The sequence below is a fragment of the Triticum aestivum genome, chromosome 3D (assembly GCF_018294505.1).
Source record: "Triticum aestivum cultivar Chinese Spring chromosome 3D, IWGSC CS RefSeq v2.1, whole genome shotgun sequence".
In the NCBI taxonomy this organism is placed as follows: Eukaryota; Viridiplantae; Streptophyta; class Magnoliopsida; order Poales; family Poaceae; genus Triticum; species Triticum aestivum.
This window is the reverse complement of record NC_057802.1, coordinates 141,871,700-141,890,791: the sequence shown is the minus strand read 5'-3', so window position 1 is coordinate 141,890,791 and position 19,092 is coordinate 141,871,700. Positions and strand designations below refer to the sequence as shown.

The following is a 19,092-nucleotide window of genomic DNA, read 5'->3' as shown; positions in this document are numbered from 1 at the left end:
TACAGCAAATTATTTGAATTAGCTCTTATCTCAGAAATCTACAGTTGGCTGTTTTATTTTTCAATCTTGATATAAGGTTCTAACACCGCCTTGTTCGATGCTGACGAATGTGCCTTGAAGAGAGACCATCCCTCTCCTTGGCATCGGTCGCCCCTCGGCGGAGCGGGGGGATTCATCGGAGGATGAATTTCCGTTTGCATTGTCGACTGGAATTGTAGCCTTCTTCAGAAATTTATCAATGTCACTAACAAGTCAATCGTTGGCCGTTTGCTCAGTACTGAAGGTAAAACAAATCTTCTATTAACAGTAGTAATAACTAAAACTAAATTTATATTGATGCTACTAATAATTCAGACACCAATTACATGCCCCATTGGTGATGTTCGATTTCAGTGAACAATCACACCTAGAGTAGAGTATAGTAGAAACAGCTGAGCTACACTCTGATTCTGATGGCTAGGACGATCAACACTAGCAGCTGAGCGACACTGGATTCTGAATCCCAGCCTCACGGATCATTGGTTCAGTTGCTCCACAGGAAGTAAGATCCCATGGCCGGCGTCCAGTTGGCGCATCCAGACCGCATCGGCCCTGGCTCCATGGCTCCTCTGGTCGCCACCCCGCAGTACGAGAAGCACGTCGCGGAGGAGCCACCGCAGGGGCTGATTATGTGAGGCTGCGGCGGCGGCTGCTGCTTCTGCTGGATCGGCGCCTGCGCCGGCACCAGCGCAAATGTGCCACTGCAAGGGCCTGTGCGAGGCGGCTGCTGCTGGATCGGTGGCAGCGCCAGCGCCGGTGAGCAACCGCAAGGGCTTGTGCCAGGCTGTTGCTTCTGCTGGATCGGCGGCGGCGCCAGCGCCGGTGAGCCACCGCAAGGGCTTGTGCCAGGCTGCTGCTTCTGCTGGATCGGCGGCGGCGGCGCCAGCAAGCCGGTGATGGTGATCTTGACCCTGCGCCGCATGATCTCAGCAAGCAGCCGCGCCGTGTTGAGCGCATCGTCCAACCCGCAGTGCAGGCGGCCCTCCCAGTCCAGCCCCGCCGCCCGGACCGCCTCCTGCAGGTTGACCCGCCCTCCGCCGCCGAGCGCTGCCTGGAAGGGGATCCTCAGATTGATCCACTGATCGAAGTAGGAGGGCTTCTCGATGCCCTTGAAGCGGCACTCGAACTCGAGCATGGTGCGGCAATCCCAGTCTCCCCAGGTCACCACGGCCAAGCGGACGCCTCTCTTGTTCCCTGCTCCCGCCGTCGCCGCCTTCAGCCAAGAATCGTGCAGCCAGAGCGCGTCGCCGAGTTCCACGCCGCCGTCGACGTCCTCCTGCCGGATGCCGGTGAGCTCCCTGCAAAATTGGGTCAGCACAGGGTGATGCTTAGGACGAACGTACCTGCGAAACGCGGACACGATGCGGCCGGTGGCGCCGTCGACGAGCACCGCGGGGAACTCGATGATTTCCTGCGGAAAGATCCGCCCGTCTTTGACGCACGTCGCCTCGAAGTCGACCACCACGAAGAAATCGAAATCTTGCTCCAGACCCTGCCCGCGCGCCGCCATGATCGCTGCCATGTTTGCCCAAGTGCGCGCAAGCTCGAGATCGAGAATCGAGATCGGGAAAAGTTGGGATCGGAAACTAGGGCGGCGAAGATCGGGGGAAGTTGGATCGAAAACTAGGGCACGGTCGGGCGGGCACAGTTTTTTTTTTTTTTTTTTTTTTTTTTTGGAGAATATCGAGCGGGAACAGCTGAATCCGGCAGCTCGATGGATTGGCGCAATTTCTTATCTAATCTGATACTTTTCGGAACAAACAGTTGGCGTGATTTTTTTCTTTTTTAACGTGGTTGGCGCGATTTTTTCTTTTTTCACGTGGTTGGCGCAATTTCTTTTTTATTTCCCTTTTTTACGGATGGTTGGTGCTATTTCTAATATGTAATCAACAAATCAAAGACTATGATTTGCTAGGGTTCCCAAAAACAAATCGATGAAGAAATCTCGCTCCTTCCCTGGCGACGCGCTAGGGTTCCTAAACTTCCCAAAACGGCGCGCTAGGGTTCCCAAAGTTTACCCGGTCTACACCAATCCCACCTGATTTCTAACGTTGAATTGGTCTTCGGGCCGATCCTTACGTGATCAACCACACCAAAAGCTACCTAGGAGTGCTGGCTCATGGCTCGTAAGGCGGCAAACATGCCCTCGACGGAGAAGGCGTCTAGCAGTGGCGGAGCAGGGGGCTCCCGTGATAGGGATTGCACTCTGAAGGACCATTTTTATGGGCTGAACCTCCATGGGGAGGAGGAGCGGGAGGACCTTATCTCTCTGCTGAGGTCGACGGGCTGATTGAGGAAACAAGGTGGATAGCGATTTTTAAGGTTCACTAGCAAAAGAGCCCGTGCGTTGCAACGGATATAAAGTAAATTTCAAAGTTCACGTGATATTGAGGAGTTTATCTGTCGTGGTGAAATACTAAGCTATATCTCTCACTCTGTTAAATTCTTCATTGTCTTAATGTGAATTCATTTTTTATATTTGCCCACTTCAAAGATAAGATGGTCGTTTAGAAAATGAAGAGTTTACAATGATTGGTGCTCTTTTGTTCACACTGTTGTCAACAATAGGAGCAAAGCGACTGCATCAACGCAACCATGCTTCCCCTGACACCAACATCACAGCCTCAAGGAGGACCAGTATTGGGGCATGCAAAACCGGGGGAGAGATGGTACGACAGAGGGGAGTAGCCACATGAAGGTGGGGTATGGAAGGACTAAGGACATGGACATCCTAGGCATGATCACATGCTTCTCTCTCCCTCTCTCTCCATAGCCGACGTGCGGAGCGAACAGGACGTGGCCCCTCCTTCACCCAGTTCAAGCAAGATGCACCGTCGTTGTACTCTTTCAACTCTCCATCCCTCCCTCCCTCCTCTGTATCTCACACCAACGGCACTGGTAATTCTACAAGAGAGCCCCAAATATCGTTTCCTTCAAAAAATTTTTTTTTTTAATATTACCTATTAAACCATGGTCGTACAAACAAAATAGCAGCCAGGTAATTCTACTCGGTCCATCCAAAAGAATTTGGAATTGTACTCGGTGTCAGCACGTAGAGGGACATCTAGCGGCTTCTCATCGGTGCGGCCACAACATCTAGTACATATGCCCGTGCGTTGCAACGGAAGAAATAACCTGGTGTTCATTGAAATTTAAACAAATATGCACTCTAAAATCTAATCAACTGCATCGTTCAAGACTTCAAGTAAAAATACATTTGGATTCAAGATGTTGCAGTTTATCAAGTATTTGATAGAAGATAAAATCAATCATCGCATGTATATATAAAGCGTGGGTCGAACAACTGGTTATTAAAAATATAGGTTGAAAAGGTGGAATATGTACTTTTTTGGCGTCCTTAACAACCGTATGCAATTAGTGGAGAGAAGGTCTGTGAAAATGCACTGGTGGCTGCCCCTGAGGCAGTTCAGGTCAAACTAAAGTGTGATGGAAGGTCATCTGCAACATCTAGGCTGTCGCCCGGTGACGAGGAGGCCAGATCTTTGTCAACTCCAACCGCCATACATCAGGAGCCCCTCCAACAACCATTGTACCCTATCTCCACCACCCATTTTTATTGCTTGAGATCCATGCACATGACTGGAAATAGAGATTGTTCATGTCCTTCAGTCTTCCTATTAGTACTGCTTATAAATTGCTTATCACAGACCATTGCATCTCAAAGTGGGGTACATGTCCTTCTTGCTGCACGTGAAGCAAAAGTTCTGCAGCTTCCAGGTTGGACCTACAGTAGTTATCAGAAACAGTTCTATACATGCCAAAGGACGGTACAGAACCAAAGGTCAATAGCATCTCCGAAATCTTCTTGGCATAACTTTTCTTCCCATGGCACCAAAGGTCACTCGTGCATATCACAGGACATCTTGCTTGGTTTTAACTTTCCCACTGCATCTCAGCAAGAAAATCAAGCGACTGGTCAAATTCCTTCAATATATATATCATGTATACAACAGAGCGTTGTATCTAGCTTCACATGGAAATCTTCCATCCTTTAACATTATATTTACCATATTAGCAGACATTTCCACGTATGCCTGTCTTCATAATTCCCCGATTAGGACACCAAAATTGATGTATGTCTAAGCTCAGGTTGTTCGGACATTATTTTGCTTCAGAATATATCTTTCCAAACGAAAGAAGAGCTGAGCTGATTTTAGTCAACTGAATGACTAAAACAAATGAAATACCAGGTAATGCAGAGGACAAGATCTCTAAGCGCTAGGCTTCAGATGGAGGAAAAACTGGAAGCCTCTGGCTGACTGCTGCAATGCTGCTCATAGTGGTCGAATCTTAAGTTAAGAACTGATAAAATAGGTGTTATATACTGATTAAGAACAGAGAAAATAATTGTTAATTTGGCTCACTACTCAGATCGGTTTCAGACATAACATCATTGTTTCTGAAGACTTTAAGTAAAGTAAGGACAGAAGATCTGCAAAATACCTATATTCAGACATCAAAGCTAATATCTAGGTTCAGACAACAAATCTGAACCACATTGCAAAATCCTACAAAGATCTAAGACTACAATCACGCCTACAAAAATAAACTAAGTAGTTATCACCGATAATTACTTGCCCTCCTAATTATATTCTATTGGAATTCGCGGGAAATTAATTAATTTAGTAGCCAATAGAATGCATGTACGGGACCACTCTTACCATACAAATCCAGCAATTGCTTTCACGAACAGAGAGATGTGGATGGGGAATTCCATGGGTGTAAGTTGGACCAGATGAGTGGATAAAGTTCTTGCTGCAGATTGCTAGACATTAGCCGCTTTTTTGATAGACCGGAACTTCACATTTACCAGAGAAAACATGAATATGTTGATCTCCCATCCTGAAGCGCACAAGGAGCAGGTTACCACATGTTCAGAGGATTATTTCATATCACCATTAAACGAAAATCACGTGCGCCTACTACAAACCTTATATCTTCATGTTTGTAAATCGAACTGCAAACTTGAAACAAAATCTGCAAAGCTTGTAGGGTATTAAAATTTGCCATGTTGCAATTCAGTGCTTACTTTGAAATTTTTGAAGTAAATAAAAATTCAGAGTTGACAACATACCTTCCAGAAGAATAGTACCATTGAGGCAAAACAAACCCACAAGAAAACATGCCAATAATTTGCATAATAGGCAGTTCAACAACAGGAGATGTGATGAATTGTTTAGCATACACCTCCTTGTTCTTGGTAGTGCCGGCGTTGCGCAGCTGGTCGATGAGCTCAGTTGGGATGTTGTGGTCGGTGACATGCATGATAGATGAAATCTAGACATGTACTATTAGAATAGAACTTAAAAGAAACTTAAAGTCTTTGGGTTCATGCTGGAGTTCGCAGTGCTTGCAGTGCCGATGAACCACTGCTTGTCACTAAAGAAGACAATGGCAGGGGTCTCCCATATGGATTACTCACTGAGAACCATGTCGACGACAAGTTACCGTGCCATGATCACAATGCAGCTCTTGTTGCCTAAACTGAACCGAACCACACTCATCTTTGACTTGCCCTTGCAGCTCCCGGCTACTTCTAGTCACAGGATCAGATCGGAACCTACACCTGCAAAGAGTGAGATCTACCAGTCAAATACTCCACCTTCATAAATCTCGGCATGTAAACCTCACAGAAATCGACTACATATACCAAACCCTGAGAATACATCAAATTTAAATGAAAACAATACCCCGATCTGAACCCTCAAAAGCACAACCTTACGCCCCTAAATCTGCAGCACAATTTCTGAAAATCACGAACTCGTGTGCTAATAAAGGAAGCCCAGTTTTATTTTCGAACAAACTGACAGAATGCCAAAAAGGAGACTTGCTATCAACTAAATTTATCATCACAAGCTTTATTCCATTTAGGATTAGGATATATACTAAGTAATGTGAAATTAAAAAACAAAAAATCGCATCCCCAATTTTCCTGTAGAGATCAGTAGCGGCAAAGAACTCGACACAAGCAACAAACAGTAGCAGGTAAGCAATAGAGCGTTGTGACTTGTCCTTATCATTTTCCCTATCTCCTAAGTTCCCAATCATCTTGTCCCTACACCCAGCACCAGCCACTCCACGTCTCAACCTCTTGTCTTCCCCACGATGGGGTGTCGACCAGTGCACACCTTCGTTCCCACATTGCAGGTCCCCATCGCCCCGCTGCTCTTCCTCCTTGGCCACGGCCTCCTCCCTTCCCATCCTAGTCCACTACACCTACACCTTGACCAAGCATACATGTATCAGTTCGAGCAGAGGTAATTTGGAGGCAAGCTAGTTATTACCGTATCTTGAAATTAAGGCCGGATGAGGACCATGGCAGCAGTTGTTCCACATCCGATGTTCCCGCGCGCCCTGTCTCCTCCAGCGACGCCCGCAAGGAGGGGCGGCCTACCTCCTCTCCACACGCCGGGGTGAGCGGGTGCCCTCCACGAGGAACTCCGGGTTGAAGAGGATCTCCGAGAGAGATGTGACCGCAGGGGTGGGAGGAGCTGACGAATTCTCGATTCGATTCAGCCGGCGAGGACCTCGTCCTTAGGGCTATCTCTCCTCTCCCCGTCCGACCTCCCCGCCCCCATGGCCTGGACCACCCCCACCCCCTGATCCTCTTCCTGCTGCACTGCTCTAATCCAGACGGAATCCAGATCGCCGTCAATCGCTTGAAGCTGGAGGCTTGCTAGGCAATGCGTACTCCTCCTCTTCTACAACCTACAGGGTGGTCCGCGGAGGCCGGAGGCGGAGGAGAGGCCGAGATGGCCGGAAGCGGAGGGGAGAGCCGGAGCCCGAGGGTGGCGGAGGGGGAGGATGAGAGAGCCGGCTGGAGGGGAGGGACTGAGGGAGACTGGGAATTCTCACAAATTCAGGTGTTAATTTGTAAAAATAGGACGTTTTCTTAGATCCACTTAAACACGGACTGCGGGTTCAATTACTAGAAAGTATAAGGACTTTTCCGTAAAAAGGGTGCGACGGTGAACCTAACCCATTCAACCCGTGCTTTATTATTACTAGCAAAAAAAGTGTCCGTGCGTTGCAACGGGAGAAACAAATTATCACCCTTAGCGTCCCATCCCTATTACCACTTATTTTCTTTGTCCTCATTGTCTCTCACGATGTCCACTACACGGGAACGTTCCACCTAAGCTTGGAACCAATAAAAAATTGCATCGTCTACATGTACAGACCAGCGAACGGCCGCGTTTGAGATCCCGGCCACATCTGCACAATCTAATGCTTGCGCCTTGTATTTGTGTATCCAGATTTTACATCGTAGTAGTTCAGTTCCAGTCCGTAAAGGACACAAACAAACACCAAATTCAACTTTAGTTTAAAATGATCAACACCTTTTTTTTTGTGGGTTAAAACGATCAACACCAAAGAACAGTGGAGGTTGCAGTTTGATTGCTATCACGGTCTACTATTTTTGCCTCATCTCCTAAACGGGCTGGTGGGTCTGATTTGTTGGACCGGGTTGCACAGACGGGTCGGGAGGGCGCTGTTTTTTTATTGGTGGAACGTAACACGGATGAACGGGGCAGATGCCTGGTGGCCTAGGATAGACTATCGGTAGAATAGCCTAACTAAGTATGGAGAAACGACATGGACATACCAAATGGGAGGCGAAATAATATTATACCTCCATTTATACAAAATATAGCATATATGCCCGTGGGTTACACCGGTAAAAAATGACTTAAATTTAGTGAGGATTGTATGCGCAGACATACCATTCAATGTGTTATAAAATTGGTGCAAATTTAGTAAGGATCATAAGTGGAAGTAAAACATGTCATGTTGTCCGCTGCAACAGAAAAAAAAATGACGTGAATTTAGTGAGGATTGCATGTAGGAAAAAAATGCCACATCATTTTTATATTCATATAAGATATGAATGAGGCCAGTACGCCGGCCATTGATACTAAATTTCAGGCCAACAAAGATTAATATGGCGCCCACAAATCTCGCATGTCCTATCTATTTTGGTATGATCCTCCCTCAATCCTCCTATTTCCTTCCTCTATTTGGTAGAATAGCCTAACTAAGTATGGAGAAACGACATGGACATACCAAATGGGAGGCGAAATAATATTATACCTCCATTTATACAAAATATAGCATATATGCTCGTGGGTTACAACGGTAAAAAATGAAGGTAATATCACTGATAGTCACACAACTTGCATTGGATGTGCAGTTTAGTGCTACAACTTGCAAAATACGTCTTTTTGGTCAGCTAACTTAGCATTTCGGTGCAGATACGGTCACTCCATGCGTATTCGGCGCTTGCGTGGCATGCCACGTCTGCATGGAGCCACTGTCAGTGACCGAAGACGCTCTGGAGCAACCAACGCCGTGGTAAACTTGCACGGACCCCCTGAATCTGTCTGTCAGGCGTACGGGCACCGGAGAGAGATAACAGAGATTGCTATAGAAAACTGGTGGGTGGAGAGATTTGAGCAGAATCTGCTCATTACCCAATTGGCAATACGTTGTCAAGTAATATTGGCAGGATCTGGGTTCGAATCCCAGTCCTCTCTTTTTATTTGGATGTTCTGTACATGTTCTAAATTTTGCCAAAATGTTTACTGAATTTTTGGATAGTATTTTGGCACAGTTTTCAACTGTATTTTGGCACAACTTTGTACAGAATTGAACCATGAAAATAAGACAAAATCTGAATTTTTGGACAGTATTTTGGCACAGTTTTCAACTGAATTTTGCCACAGTTTTCAACTGAATTTCGGCACAACATTGTACAGAATTGAACCATGAAAATAAGACAAAAATCTGAAACTGTCATGAAGATTGTACACCCACCACTTTTCTATAGCAATCTCTGTTATCTCTCTCCGGTGCCCGTACGCCTGACAGACAGATTCAGGGGGTCCATGCAAGTTTACCACGCGCTGGTTGCTCCAGAGCGTCTTCGGTCACTGACAGTGGCTCCATGCAGACGTGGCATGCCACGCAAGCGCCGAATACGCATGGAGTGACCGTATATGCACCGAAACGCAAGTTAGCTGACCAAAAAGACGTATTTTGCAAGTTTTAGCACTAAACTGCACATCCAATGCAAGTTGTGTGACTGCCGGTGATATTACCTCTAAAAAATGACTTAAATTTAGTGAGGATTGTATGCGCAGACATACCATTCAATGTGTTATAAAATTGGTGCAAATTTAGTAAGGATCATAAGTGGAAGTAAAACATGTCATGTTGTCCGCTGCAACAGAAAAAAATGACGTGAATTTAGTGAGGATTGCATGTAGGAAAAAAATGCCACATCATTTTTATATTCATATAAGATATGAATGAGGTCAGTACGCCTGCCATTGATACTAAATTTCAGGCCAACAAAGAATATATGGCGCCCACAAATCCCGCATGTCCTATCTATTTGGTAGGATCCTCCCTCAATCCTCCTATTTCCTTCCTCTCTCTTTCCTTTCTTCTTTATTTCTCACGCAATCAGTGTCTATTTCCTTTCTTTTTCTTTTTCCTTATATCAAGCATGTCATGAATCTCATTTGCCAGCGGGTTACTTTCCAATTAATTACCCTCTATTTCCGTTCTCTCTCTTTTCATGGGCCTTCCTTCTTTGTTTCTCAATGAGATATTCATGCCTTATTCTTTGCTTAATTTCCGAAGCAGCTCCGTGATGCCTGATAACCTTAGAACGTATATAAATTGGTAAAAATTAATGCAAAATAGCAAGGTGGGACTATTTCATAAGTAAACAAATATGAAAAAGCCTCCGGCCTGTTCCTTGTCCGCCCCGTGGGCCGCGGCAGCCGTCTCGGCCCAGCACTCCCGTGCCCATCAAGCGTCCAACTCCCTTGGCCCCAGTACGCCTTGCTTTATGTTAAAGAGCCAGACACCGACGTTGTAATACCCACAAGCCTGGATTGATTGGTTTGCTACGTTAGCATCTACACAGCAGACAAGAGTTCGAATCCCATTGTCCACATCCCAATTTTATTTATTTTTCTTCTTCTCGCGTTCAACTGAAGCTGGGCCAACGACCCAGCCTGCAGGCCCAAGTCGGTAGGAACACACATCGAACCTGATGGTTTTGATGCATGGGCACGTATATAGATTAGTACCACCTTGGGTAAACCTCGTGTATATATTTTAAATTCAAACTGAAAGCGTAAAATCACGTGAAGAAGCGTATTGTGACGGTGAACCCGACAAAGTCAATCCGTGCTTTATGCTTTATTATTATTATTATTATTATTACTACTACTAGATGACCCGTTGCGCCAATGGCACAAAGGCCAAGTGTAAGCCAAGTATTAAAAGAGTGTGCATTAACATATTGTTGTTCGAAAAGCATAGCTCATGATACTATAGGCAGCAAGCAAGCGATAGTCATACGCACAGGATTGTCATGGTTTGTTTTACATAAGATGATAAGATCGAAAATGATGCACTAAGTCATGTAGGAAAGGATTTTTGTGATCTGTTTAGATTTGATAGGCAATCATGTAGAGGCCTTTGCACGTGCAGTTGAAGACGAAAGCATATATTTCTTTTATCATGGTTGTTTCAAAAGCATACCACACAGCAGTCTAAGCAACAAATAACCGATAGCTAAATGCACAGGATGATCTTAGTGGATTACATAAGATCCAAAAGGATGATAACCATAGAAGTCTTGGTAGGCATTTATACTAATATTAAGTTATATAACAAGGGGCTTTTGCAGTTTGCTTATATTGAGTAGACGATTAGGCGCAGACCCTTGGAATTGCATTTGAAGGCGAAAGCATATGCTTGCCCTTTGTTCATGCTAGACGACTCGTTGCGCCCATGGTGCAAAAAGCGAGAGTGAGCCATGAAAGTGAGAGCGATTTAGAGCCAATTTAATAGATACTTAGTACACAACGTTATATATTTCATTACATGGTAGCATGATAGCTCAAAAGAAAGTTATGAGATCACTTGATGATATTGGCTTTATAAGGCAAACTATTTTAGCAGAGATGCATCATATAGGTAGAGCCGGTCTCTTAACCCCTAGCTGGACATGAAGGTGGTGATATTAGGTAGAGCCATCACGGCATGTTCCAGCAATATCGACCATGATTTCATCGCCTAAACAACTCTTCATCGTAGGGGTGTTTGGTTCCTGTAGACCAGGTTTTGATATTGTTGTTCTTCATTTTGCCATATACATTCCAAACCTTTTTTCCTGCATGCAATTAAGCCATCGTCCTAAAATATATTAGTTCTCTCCCACACACACACACACCATTTCCTTTGCCTCGGCAAAAGATAAATTGCAAACAGACAAAATTTGTGGAAAAACACGTCACCCATATACATAAACATGGTCAGATTAATACCAGCACACAGGCATCTCTATTAAATGTTTGCTCTCTCTCACTGGTAGCTTCCAACTATCAGACCCTCCCCTCTGCTGGTACTACCATCCATAAAACTCAATGAGACCTTGAGATCTACCGAAAGGCATAAAACCCCTACCTCATACTTAATACTAATGATGTCACATGCATCCTATGACAAAAAGAACATGTAGAATAGAAGCATGGTAGTAGTGAAATACTTTTTCATAAACCTAATAATGGCTAACATTAAAACGTGACGTCGAAGCATTTCACATCGAGATATGTTGTCTTTGTTTCCAGAAGAAACCCCACCAAAACATAGTATTCTTGCTCTGGTAGTGAGTGAAACTGGAAAAGACAGCGAGGAAGTACAACGATCCCTTGGCTCACTCATGGTCGGATCCAATTAGTTACCATTCAAAATAAGTTTGTGCCTTTCGATTTGAGATATTGCAGTTGAACAAAGATAGAAGGTCAAAATATATTGCCCTTGGGTATGTGGAATAAAAACAGAGGCTGCTTGTGCAACTGGTGCAAGTAGCCAAAGCAAACCAAGCATTAAAATTTAAAACCATTATACTTAGATGGCATATTTTATCGATCCTGATAACATTACGGTCCAGGCATACCAATGCAAGGAGATACTTAGATGGCGTCTTTATACATAACTAGTGCAGGCGTATCAAGCCTGATAATGGGAAGCACGATAGACTAAAAGCATGAACTTACATCAAAACAAAGCTATGAATGTAGCTTGCGGTAGCTTATTTAATCCGACTTTATAAAGAAAACTACATAGCTAGCTATATCATATAGTGCAACTAACCAGCATATAAACAGAAGTGGAATAACTAACTATACAGATTTAGGATAAAATAAATTGATTATATTCTGCATACCACATCGGCAGATTGTACTGCCATTTAGACAATTAAAATGTTGAGCATCCGACACTTTTAGAGTAATTTTACTTGGATGCAATTGTTGTTGTTCCTCCGTAGCATCAATGTTTGGTCAAAAGGATGTATATGGTGGTTGCCAAGTTCGTACATACCACCTCCAATATGTCCGTCTTAGGAACGTCAGGCATGACATCCTTTTTTAAATCTGAAACAATAGCTTCATGGAGATTGGGCGTTGGTGGTTTATTAGGCACTCGTATGAACCGGGATCAATAATGCCTGAAGACAATTTATATTTTTTGTTCGACTGCATGCTATACTACTCTATATATTAATCTTTCTGTTTTTACATTTTTTTTAGGAATCCAATTTTCACATTTTTAGACGGTCTGAGTTCGCGAGGGACACAAACTGAGGTAAATCCAACCTGATAACAAAAATATATAGCATCAAATCCAGCAATGTATGTGTTCGGAGAACAAATACATGCGTACACTTATTCACAAAAAAATACATACATACACTAACACGTTCGTGTGATGGACTCGGATATGTTTACCCGTCTTGTAAACCAGTCGACATGTGTGCACACACGTTCTCCCAAACCAGCCGCTTTGCTCGTCGGTGCTGGTGCTCCATGTGTACACGTCACCAGTTTTCTCTTCGCTCGTAGGTCGTGTCCATCTCCCCCGGTTTCTCCCTTCCCCGCTGACACAAGGTGGCACTACAGGAATCAGCTACTTTGCCGTCTGCCATGGCAGACGGCAAAGGCAAGGATGGCGGACGGCAAAGGCCTTTGTCGTCCGTCGCGGACGGCAAAAGGCTCCGGCAAAGTACGGATCGGTAAAGAGCTTCTTTGCCGTCTGCTTTTTGAAGCGGATGGCAAAGTGGCCTTTGCTATCAGCGGCTGGCGGCAAAGAAAGACGACGGCAATAAATGCGTTGTTAGTCCGTTAGGCGGCTAACGGCAGCCTTTGCCGTCCGCCGCTGACGACAAAGAGCATCCGGCCTTTGCCGTCCGCCGCTGTAGGCAAACTGACCAAATGGGTCAGCTCCCAGGGAGCACAGGTGGCCGCCACGTGGCTTCTTTGCCATCCGCGGTAGACGACAAAGGAGCCTTTGCCATCAGCGGCTGACGGCAAAGGTGCCTCTTTTTTCTGTTTTTTTTAATCCAGCAATTTTCACAGCAAATATATGACATATATATATATATATATATATATATATATATATATATTTCACAGGGCTATTTAACAGCAAACATATGACATATCCAGCACATAAGTTTCATCGTGCATACATATATAGTTCCATCCATTCATACATAGCAAGTTGCACATACACATTGTTCCATCCATACATATTACAATGCAAAGTTTCATCAAGATAGCAAGTTCCATCATAGCAAGCTAGAAGAATACTAGAGGAGAATGAAAGAAAAAACAAGCACTCCATCATAGCAAGCTAGCTTCCGTGAAGTGAATGAAATCTGCAAAAAGGCAAATAAGAAAGTTAGAAAAAGGTGACTAGAAGAAGAAGTATATGCCATTTATGAGCTAACTTAGGTGAAATGGATCATTTATGAGCTAACTTAGTTGAAATGGATCGTTTATGAGCTAACCTAGGTGAAATAGATCGTTTATGAGCTAACTTAGGTATAATGCATCATTTTAGAGCTAACCTAGGTAAGATGGGTCATTTTGGAGCTAACCTAGGTGAAATGGATCGTTTTTGAGCTAAGTTAGGTGAAATGGATCGTTTATGAGCTAACCTAGGTGAAATAGATCGTTTATGAGCTAACTTAGGTAAAATGCATCATTTTAGAGCTAACCTAGGTGTGATGGGTCATTTTGGAGCTAAACTAGGTAAAATGGATCGTTTGTGAGCTAACCTAGGTGAAATGGATCGTTTATGAGCTAATCTAGGTAAAATGGGTCATTTTAGAGCTAACTTGGGTAAAATGCATCATTTTGGAGCTAACCTAGGTAAGATGGGTCATTTTGGAGCTAACCTAGGTAAAATGGGTCATTTTAGAGCTAACATAGGTAAAATGGATCATTTTGGAGCTAGTCTAGGTAAAATGGGTCATTTTAGAGCTAACTTGGGTAAAATGGATCATTTATGAGCTAACTAAGGTAGAATGGGTCATTTTAGAGCTAACTTAGGTAAAATGGATTGTTTATGAGCTAACTAAGCTAATTATGCCATTTTTGACATAAGTAAGCTAAGTACATGTCATTATTGAGCAAACCTAGTTAACTAAGCATATTAGAGCTAACTTAGGTCATTTTGGAGGAAACAAAGCTAAGTATAGATCGTTTTAGAGCTAACTTAGGTAAAATGGATGGTTTTGGAGGTCAGTAAGCTTATTAAGTCATTTTGGAGGAAAAGAAGCTAACTCTAGGTCATTGTGGTAAGCATATTGGAGGAAATAAGGCTAAGTCTAGGTCTTTATGCATTTGTTAAGCAAAACACTAGAGAAACTTACCATGATCATGGAGGTGTAGGAGCGGGCTGGCTCGTGCCGGTAGCTGGAGAAGGATCGTGCGATGCTTGTCTGGAGTTACGCTGCACCAAAGATCATTTCCAATGTCTCGTTAGCATGATGACACTCAAATGTTAAGACTAGCAAGTAATGTCCATTCAAATTAAACTCACCGTGGTCCCAGGAGCAATCACTGGCATCGGCGGAGCGGTCTGACCGGTCTTCTCGCACACAGACTGCACATTTGGTTTTGACGACTCAGTCATACTAGTTAGTAATGAGACAAACACTACATGAATGTTTTGGCTAATCTGCAGAAGAAACTTACCACAAGGAGCTCGTACATGGCCCTTGCCTGCATGTCATTCCGTGCCCTCTCCTCCTCCAACATCGTTGTCGTCCTCTCCTCCAACTCCCGCTGCCTCTCCGCCGCCTCCGCCAGAAGTTTCTCCGTTCTATCTCTCTCACTCTGTATAGCAGCCTGCAACACCACTCCTCGTTACCATTTGTAATCATTGATGGAAGCACAGACAATGTAATGGAGAAAGATAGCTGAGTACGTATAACTAACCTTGATGGCGAGTTGGACTGGCCGTTCACGAGGCCTTATCTCAGGAGCGGAGCTCGACTGGCGCGCCTTGATCTCCGGGAGAGTGCTAGGACAACGGATAAGTCCATCTCCAATGGCTATGGAGCCATGGGACCTCCCGCCACCAGATATCATCACCAGCTCTGGATCAATGGGACCCTGGCTCGGGTTAAAGTCCTCCCCTTTCCTCGCCTTCCCCTCATCTCTATATTTCACGAGCTTGTCGTGGGAGGAGATGTTGGTGAAGTTGTTTGCATCATCGAGGTCAGACGGAGAGAATGCCTTGACTTTCTTGAAAGAGGCAGTGTGGGCCATGGCATACAGGTCGTACACCTCTGGCACCTTATCCGCCTTATTGTAGCGTGCCTGAAAGAGAGAAACAAAGTAAATTAGTAATTAAAGGGCTCAAGCTAGCATGATGAATGAATTGCATGAATCATGAAGCAAACCACATACCCAGTTCCGCCCGAACTGATATAAGTTGGAGCTGCCTTGATGGTGTGGCACACCTTCCATTTGGGCACGTTTGTCCTTGGCCGCGTTGTGGACGGCTAGCCATTCTTTTGAGCACCACTCATTGACCAACACCTCCCAACAATCCATCCGATCCGCACACCATCTCGGAGGCGCCTAAGTTAGCAAATAGAAACTTGAGCGCTACGGCTATGAATTACTAAATGAAGGAAGTAAGTACAAGGCCTTAAGAATTACCTTCATGTACTGCTCCTTACTCAGGAACTTATCGCGGCACGCCGGCTTGGGCTTCTTGATACCACGCAAGGCGTAGTAGTCTCGAACAGCCTGCACCCGAGCCTCGTGCCGTAAGTTCTGTAGTAGGCGCTTGCAGACGTTCTTGATAACATTTGCCGCCTCCTCCTCGTATCCCTTCTCACACCTGTAGAATGTCTGCAATCAAATGAGACAATATTGATTAGTACAATTAATAACTAGCTAGTTGAAGATTTTTAAATGTGTAAAGGAGAAATTACCCAGAACTTTCTGATCACCACGTCTGCCCTCGTGTCGCACAAGACACCGTCGATAATCTCACCCGGCGGGGCCAGGGCAGCCAAGTAGTGCTCCCAGCTCAATCCAAGCTCTGGAAGCCGACCCTCACCAGGCAACGTGACAAACCCCGGGAAGTTTTGCCGGCAAAGCACTCCAAGGACGGAGTTGGGCCGGCGGACACTATGATGGTGGTCCCAACCCCTACAGCATGACAAGGCCAACACATTAGATATTTGAAGAAACGTGAATGCAGAAGGTACAAAAAGATTAAATGCACTTACCTCTCCCATCAGGGAAAATCAACCACCTCTGCTCGCGGGTCGCCGGCACGGACGGGAGCCGTGTACAACCACGCTGGTAGACGGTGCCCCCCTCCTCAATATCAGTCAGCTCCCCGCCATCATCAGCATGGCCACTCGGCCCCTCAGGCTCATCCGGCCAGGTACCCCATCCAGACGTGTGCTCCTCCGGGGCTCGTGGGTCGAAGGCCCGTCGACCCGAGGCTCGTGGGCCGAAGGCTCATGGACCGGAGTCCGTGTAGCCTCCTTCTCGGATGAGTCCACCCTAGCAGTCACGTGCTCAGGTGAAACAGCTGGGGGTGGCGGCGAGGAAGGCGCCCTAGCAGTCACCCTACCTCCTCTCCCGCGACCACGTGCTCCAACTCCTCTCTTCTTCCCTCCCTTACCTCGTCCCCTGCTGGGCACCGCTGTCGACGAAGAAGGGCCCGGCGGTGTCGCCATACTGTCCAGCAACGCTCGGCGGAGAGGTGCGTGTGGAATGGAAGACCTCCCACCACGCGCCGACGAAGAAGGGGCCTCAGAGCGCTCTCGACCAGCGCCCACCATCTTTCAACACCTGCCATGACAAAGAGTAAACGAAATTAGTACAACATAAAAAAATACCGACATGAATAATAATATGTATATCACTTATGTATCATCATCAAGTACAACATAAAAAAATTGAATACCTGACACTACTAATAATCTCGATCACTATCATCAATAAATGCATAATCATCATCATCACTATAATCAATGACGGGCTCATAGGGTTCAGTGGCATCAAATATATGACCTAACACATAATTCACAAATATATGACCTCGTCGGCCTCTGGTGTCGTGGGTGTCGTGTCGGGGTCGGGGTGCCGTGTCGGGGTCGGGGTGCTGTTTCGGGATCGGGGTGGTCGGGGTCGGGGTCGGGGTGTGGTGTCAGGGTGTCGGGGGTCGGGGTGTCGTGTCGGGGTGTCGGGGTTGCGTGTTGGGGTCGGGGTGTCAGGGTGTCGGGGTCGGGGTCGGGGTGTGGGTCGGGGTGTGGTGTCAGGCTGTCGGGGTGTCGGGGTCGGGGTGTCAGGGTGTCGGGGTGTCAGGGTATCTTTTTCTTCTTCTTCTTCTTCCTGTTTTTTCCTTTTCTTCTTCTTCTCTTCTTCTTTCCTTCTTCTTCTTCTTCTTCTTCTTCTTCTTCTTCTTCTTCTTCTTCTTCTTCTTCTTCTTCTTCCTCTTCTCCGTTTTCCTCTTCTTCTTCTTTTCTTCTTCTTCTTCTTCTCCTCCTCTTCCTCCCTCCTCCTCCTCCTCTTCCTCTTCTTTCTTCCTCTTCTTCTTCTTCTTCTTCTTCTTCATCTTCTTCTTCTTTCTTCTTCTTCTTTTCTTTCTTCTTCTCCCTCCACCTCTCCCTCCCTCCTCCTCCTCCTCCTACTCTTCTTATTCTTCTAAACTAAAACTAAAACTAATCTAAAATAAACTAAACTAAAAATAAAACTAAAACTAAAGTAAAACTATAACTAAAACAGAAACTAAATTAACTAAAAGAAACTAAAACAAACTAAACAAAAAAGGGGGGAAGATCACTCACCTGCAGGGGATCGCCGGTGGAGGGGGAGGCGGCGGCCCGATGGAGGGGGAGGCCGCGGCGGGTGGGGGCGGCGGCGGCCCGGTAGAGGGGAGTCCGCGGCGGGTGGGGGCGGCGGCGGCCTGGTGGAGGGGGAGGCCGCGGCGGGTGGGGGCGGCGGCGGCCCGGTGGAGGGGGAGGCCGCGGCGGGACGGGGCGGGGAGGGCCACGCAGGGGAGGGGAGGGGGCGGCTGGCCGGCGTGGAAGGGGCGCCGCAGGGGAGGGGTGCGGGGCGACAGGGCGAGGAGGCGGCGGCGGGTGGTGGGGCGATGGGGCAAGGGGGCGGCGGGTGGTCGGGGCGACGGGGCGAGAGGCGGTGGGTGGGCGGGTGGCGGCGGCGGGTGGTGGGGGTGGTGGCGGGGTGGCTGGTGGCGGGGGCGGCGGTAGTCTCGTCGGGTGGGGAGGACAGAAAGAGAGGGAGAGAGAGGGAGGGAGCGGGGTGGGGACCCGGCCGTTAGTTAGGTTATCTCTTTGCCGTCCGCCCCCCTTTGTCGTCCGCTTTTTTGCTCTTTGTCGTCTGCCGTTAGGTTTTTTTCTAAGCAGCTCGTTAGTGGGGCCCACCTCTCTCTTTACCGTCCGCCAGCTGACGGCAAAGATTCTTTGCCGTCCGCCAGCTGACGGCAAAGAAATGGCTGATGGCAAAGACTTTCTTTGACATCAGCCAGTTCTTTGCCGTCCGTTTTCTATAAGCGGATGGCAAAGACTTTCTTTGCCGTCAGCCAGCAGACGGAAAAGAAATGGCAGACGGCAAATAAGCTAATTCCAGTAGTGTGGGCCCCACGGCGCCAGCCTCAACTCTCTCTTCGCACCAC

At 46.3% G+C, this 19,092-nt stretch overlaps 1 protein-coding gene and 1 long non-coding RNA gene across 11 annotated transcripts; both read right to left on the bottom strand.

Moving 5' to 3' along the window:
• Positions 1-278: 278 nt before the first annotated feature.
• Positions 279-1,712, bottom strand: LOC123077921 (ERI1 exoribonuclease 2-like). The gene has a single exon (XM_044500286.1). It carries the CDS (start codon positions 1,559-1,561, stop codon positions 524-526), a length of 1,038 nt encoding a protein of 345 aa, XP_044356221.1. The 5' UTR covers positions 1,562-1,712; the 3' UTR covers positions 279-523.
• Positions 1,713-3,239: 1,527 nt separating this feature from the next.
• On the bottom strand, positions 3,240-6,909 carry LOC123077919 (uncharacterized). Of its 10 annotated transcripts, XR_006436909.1 has the most exons (7): positions 6,345-6,909; positions 6,149-6,276; positions 5,135-5,626; positions 4,991-5,037; positions 4,722-4,902; positions 4,068-4,330; positions 3,240-3,945 (listed from the first exon to the last, which is right to left on the bottom strand). It is a non-coding gene; the product is annotated as an uncharacterized lncRNA (long non-coding RNA). The 10 variants fall into 10 exon arrangements; XR_006436902.1 differs by having other exon boundaries at positions 3,240-4,330; positions 6,149-6,282; XR_006436904.1 differs by having other exon boundaries at positions 3,240-4,330; positions 6,189-6,282.
• Between the last annotated feature and the right edge of the window lie 12,183 nt (positions 6,910-19,092).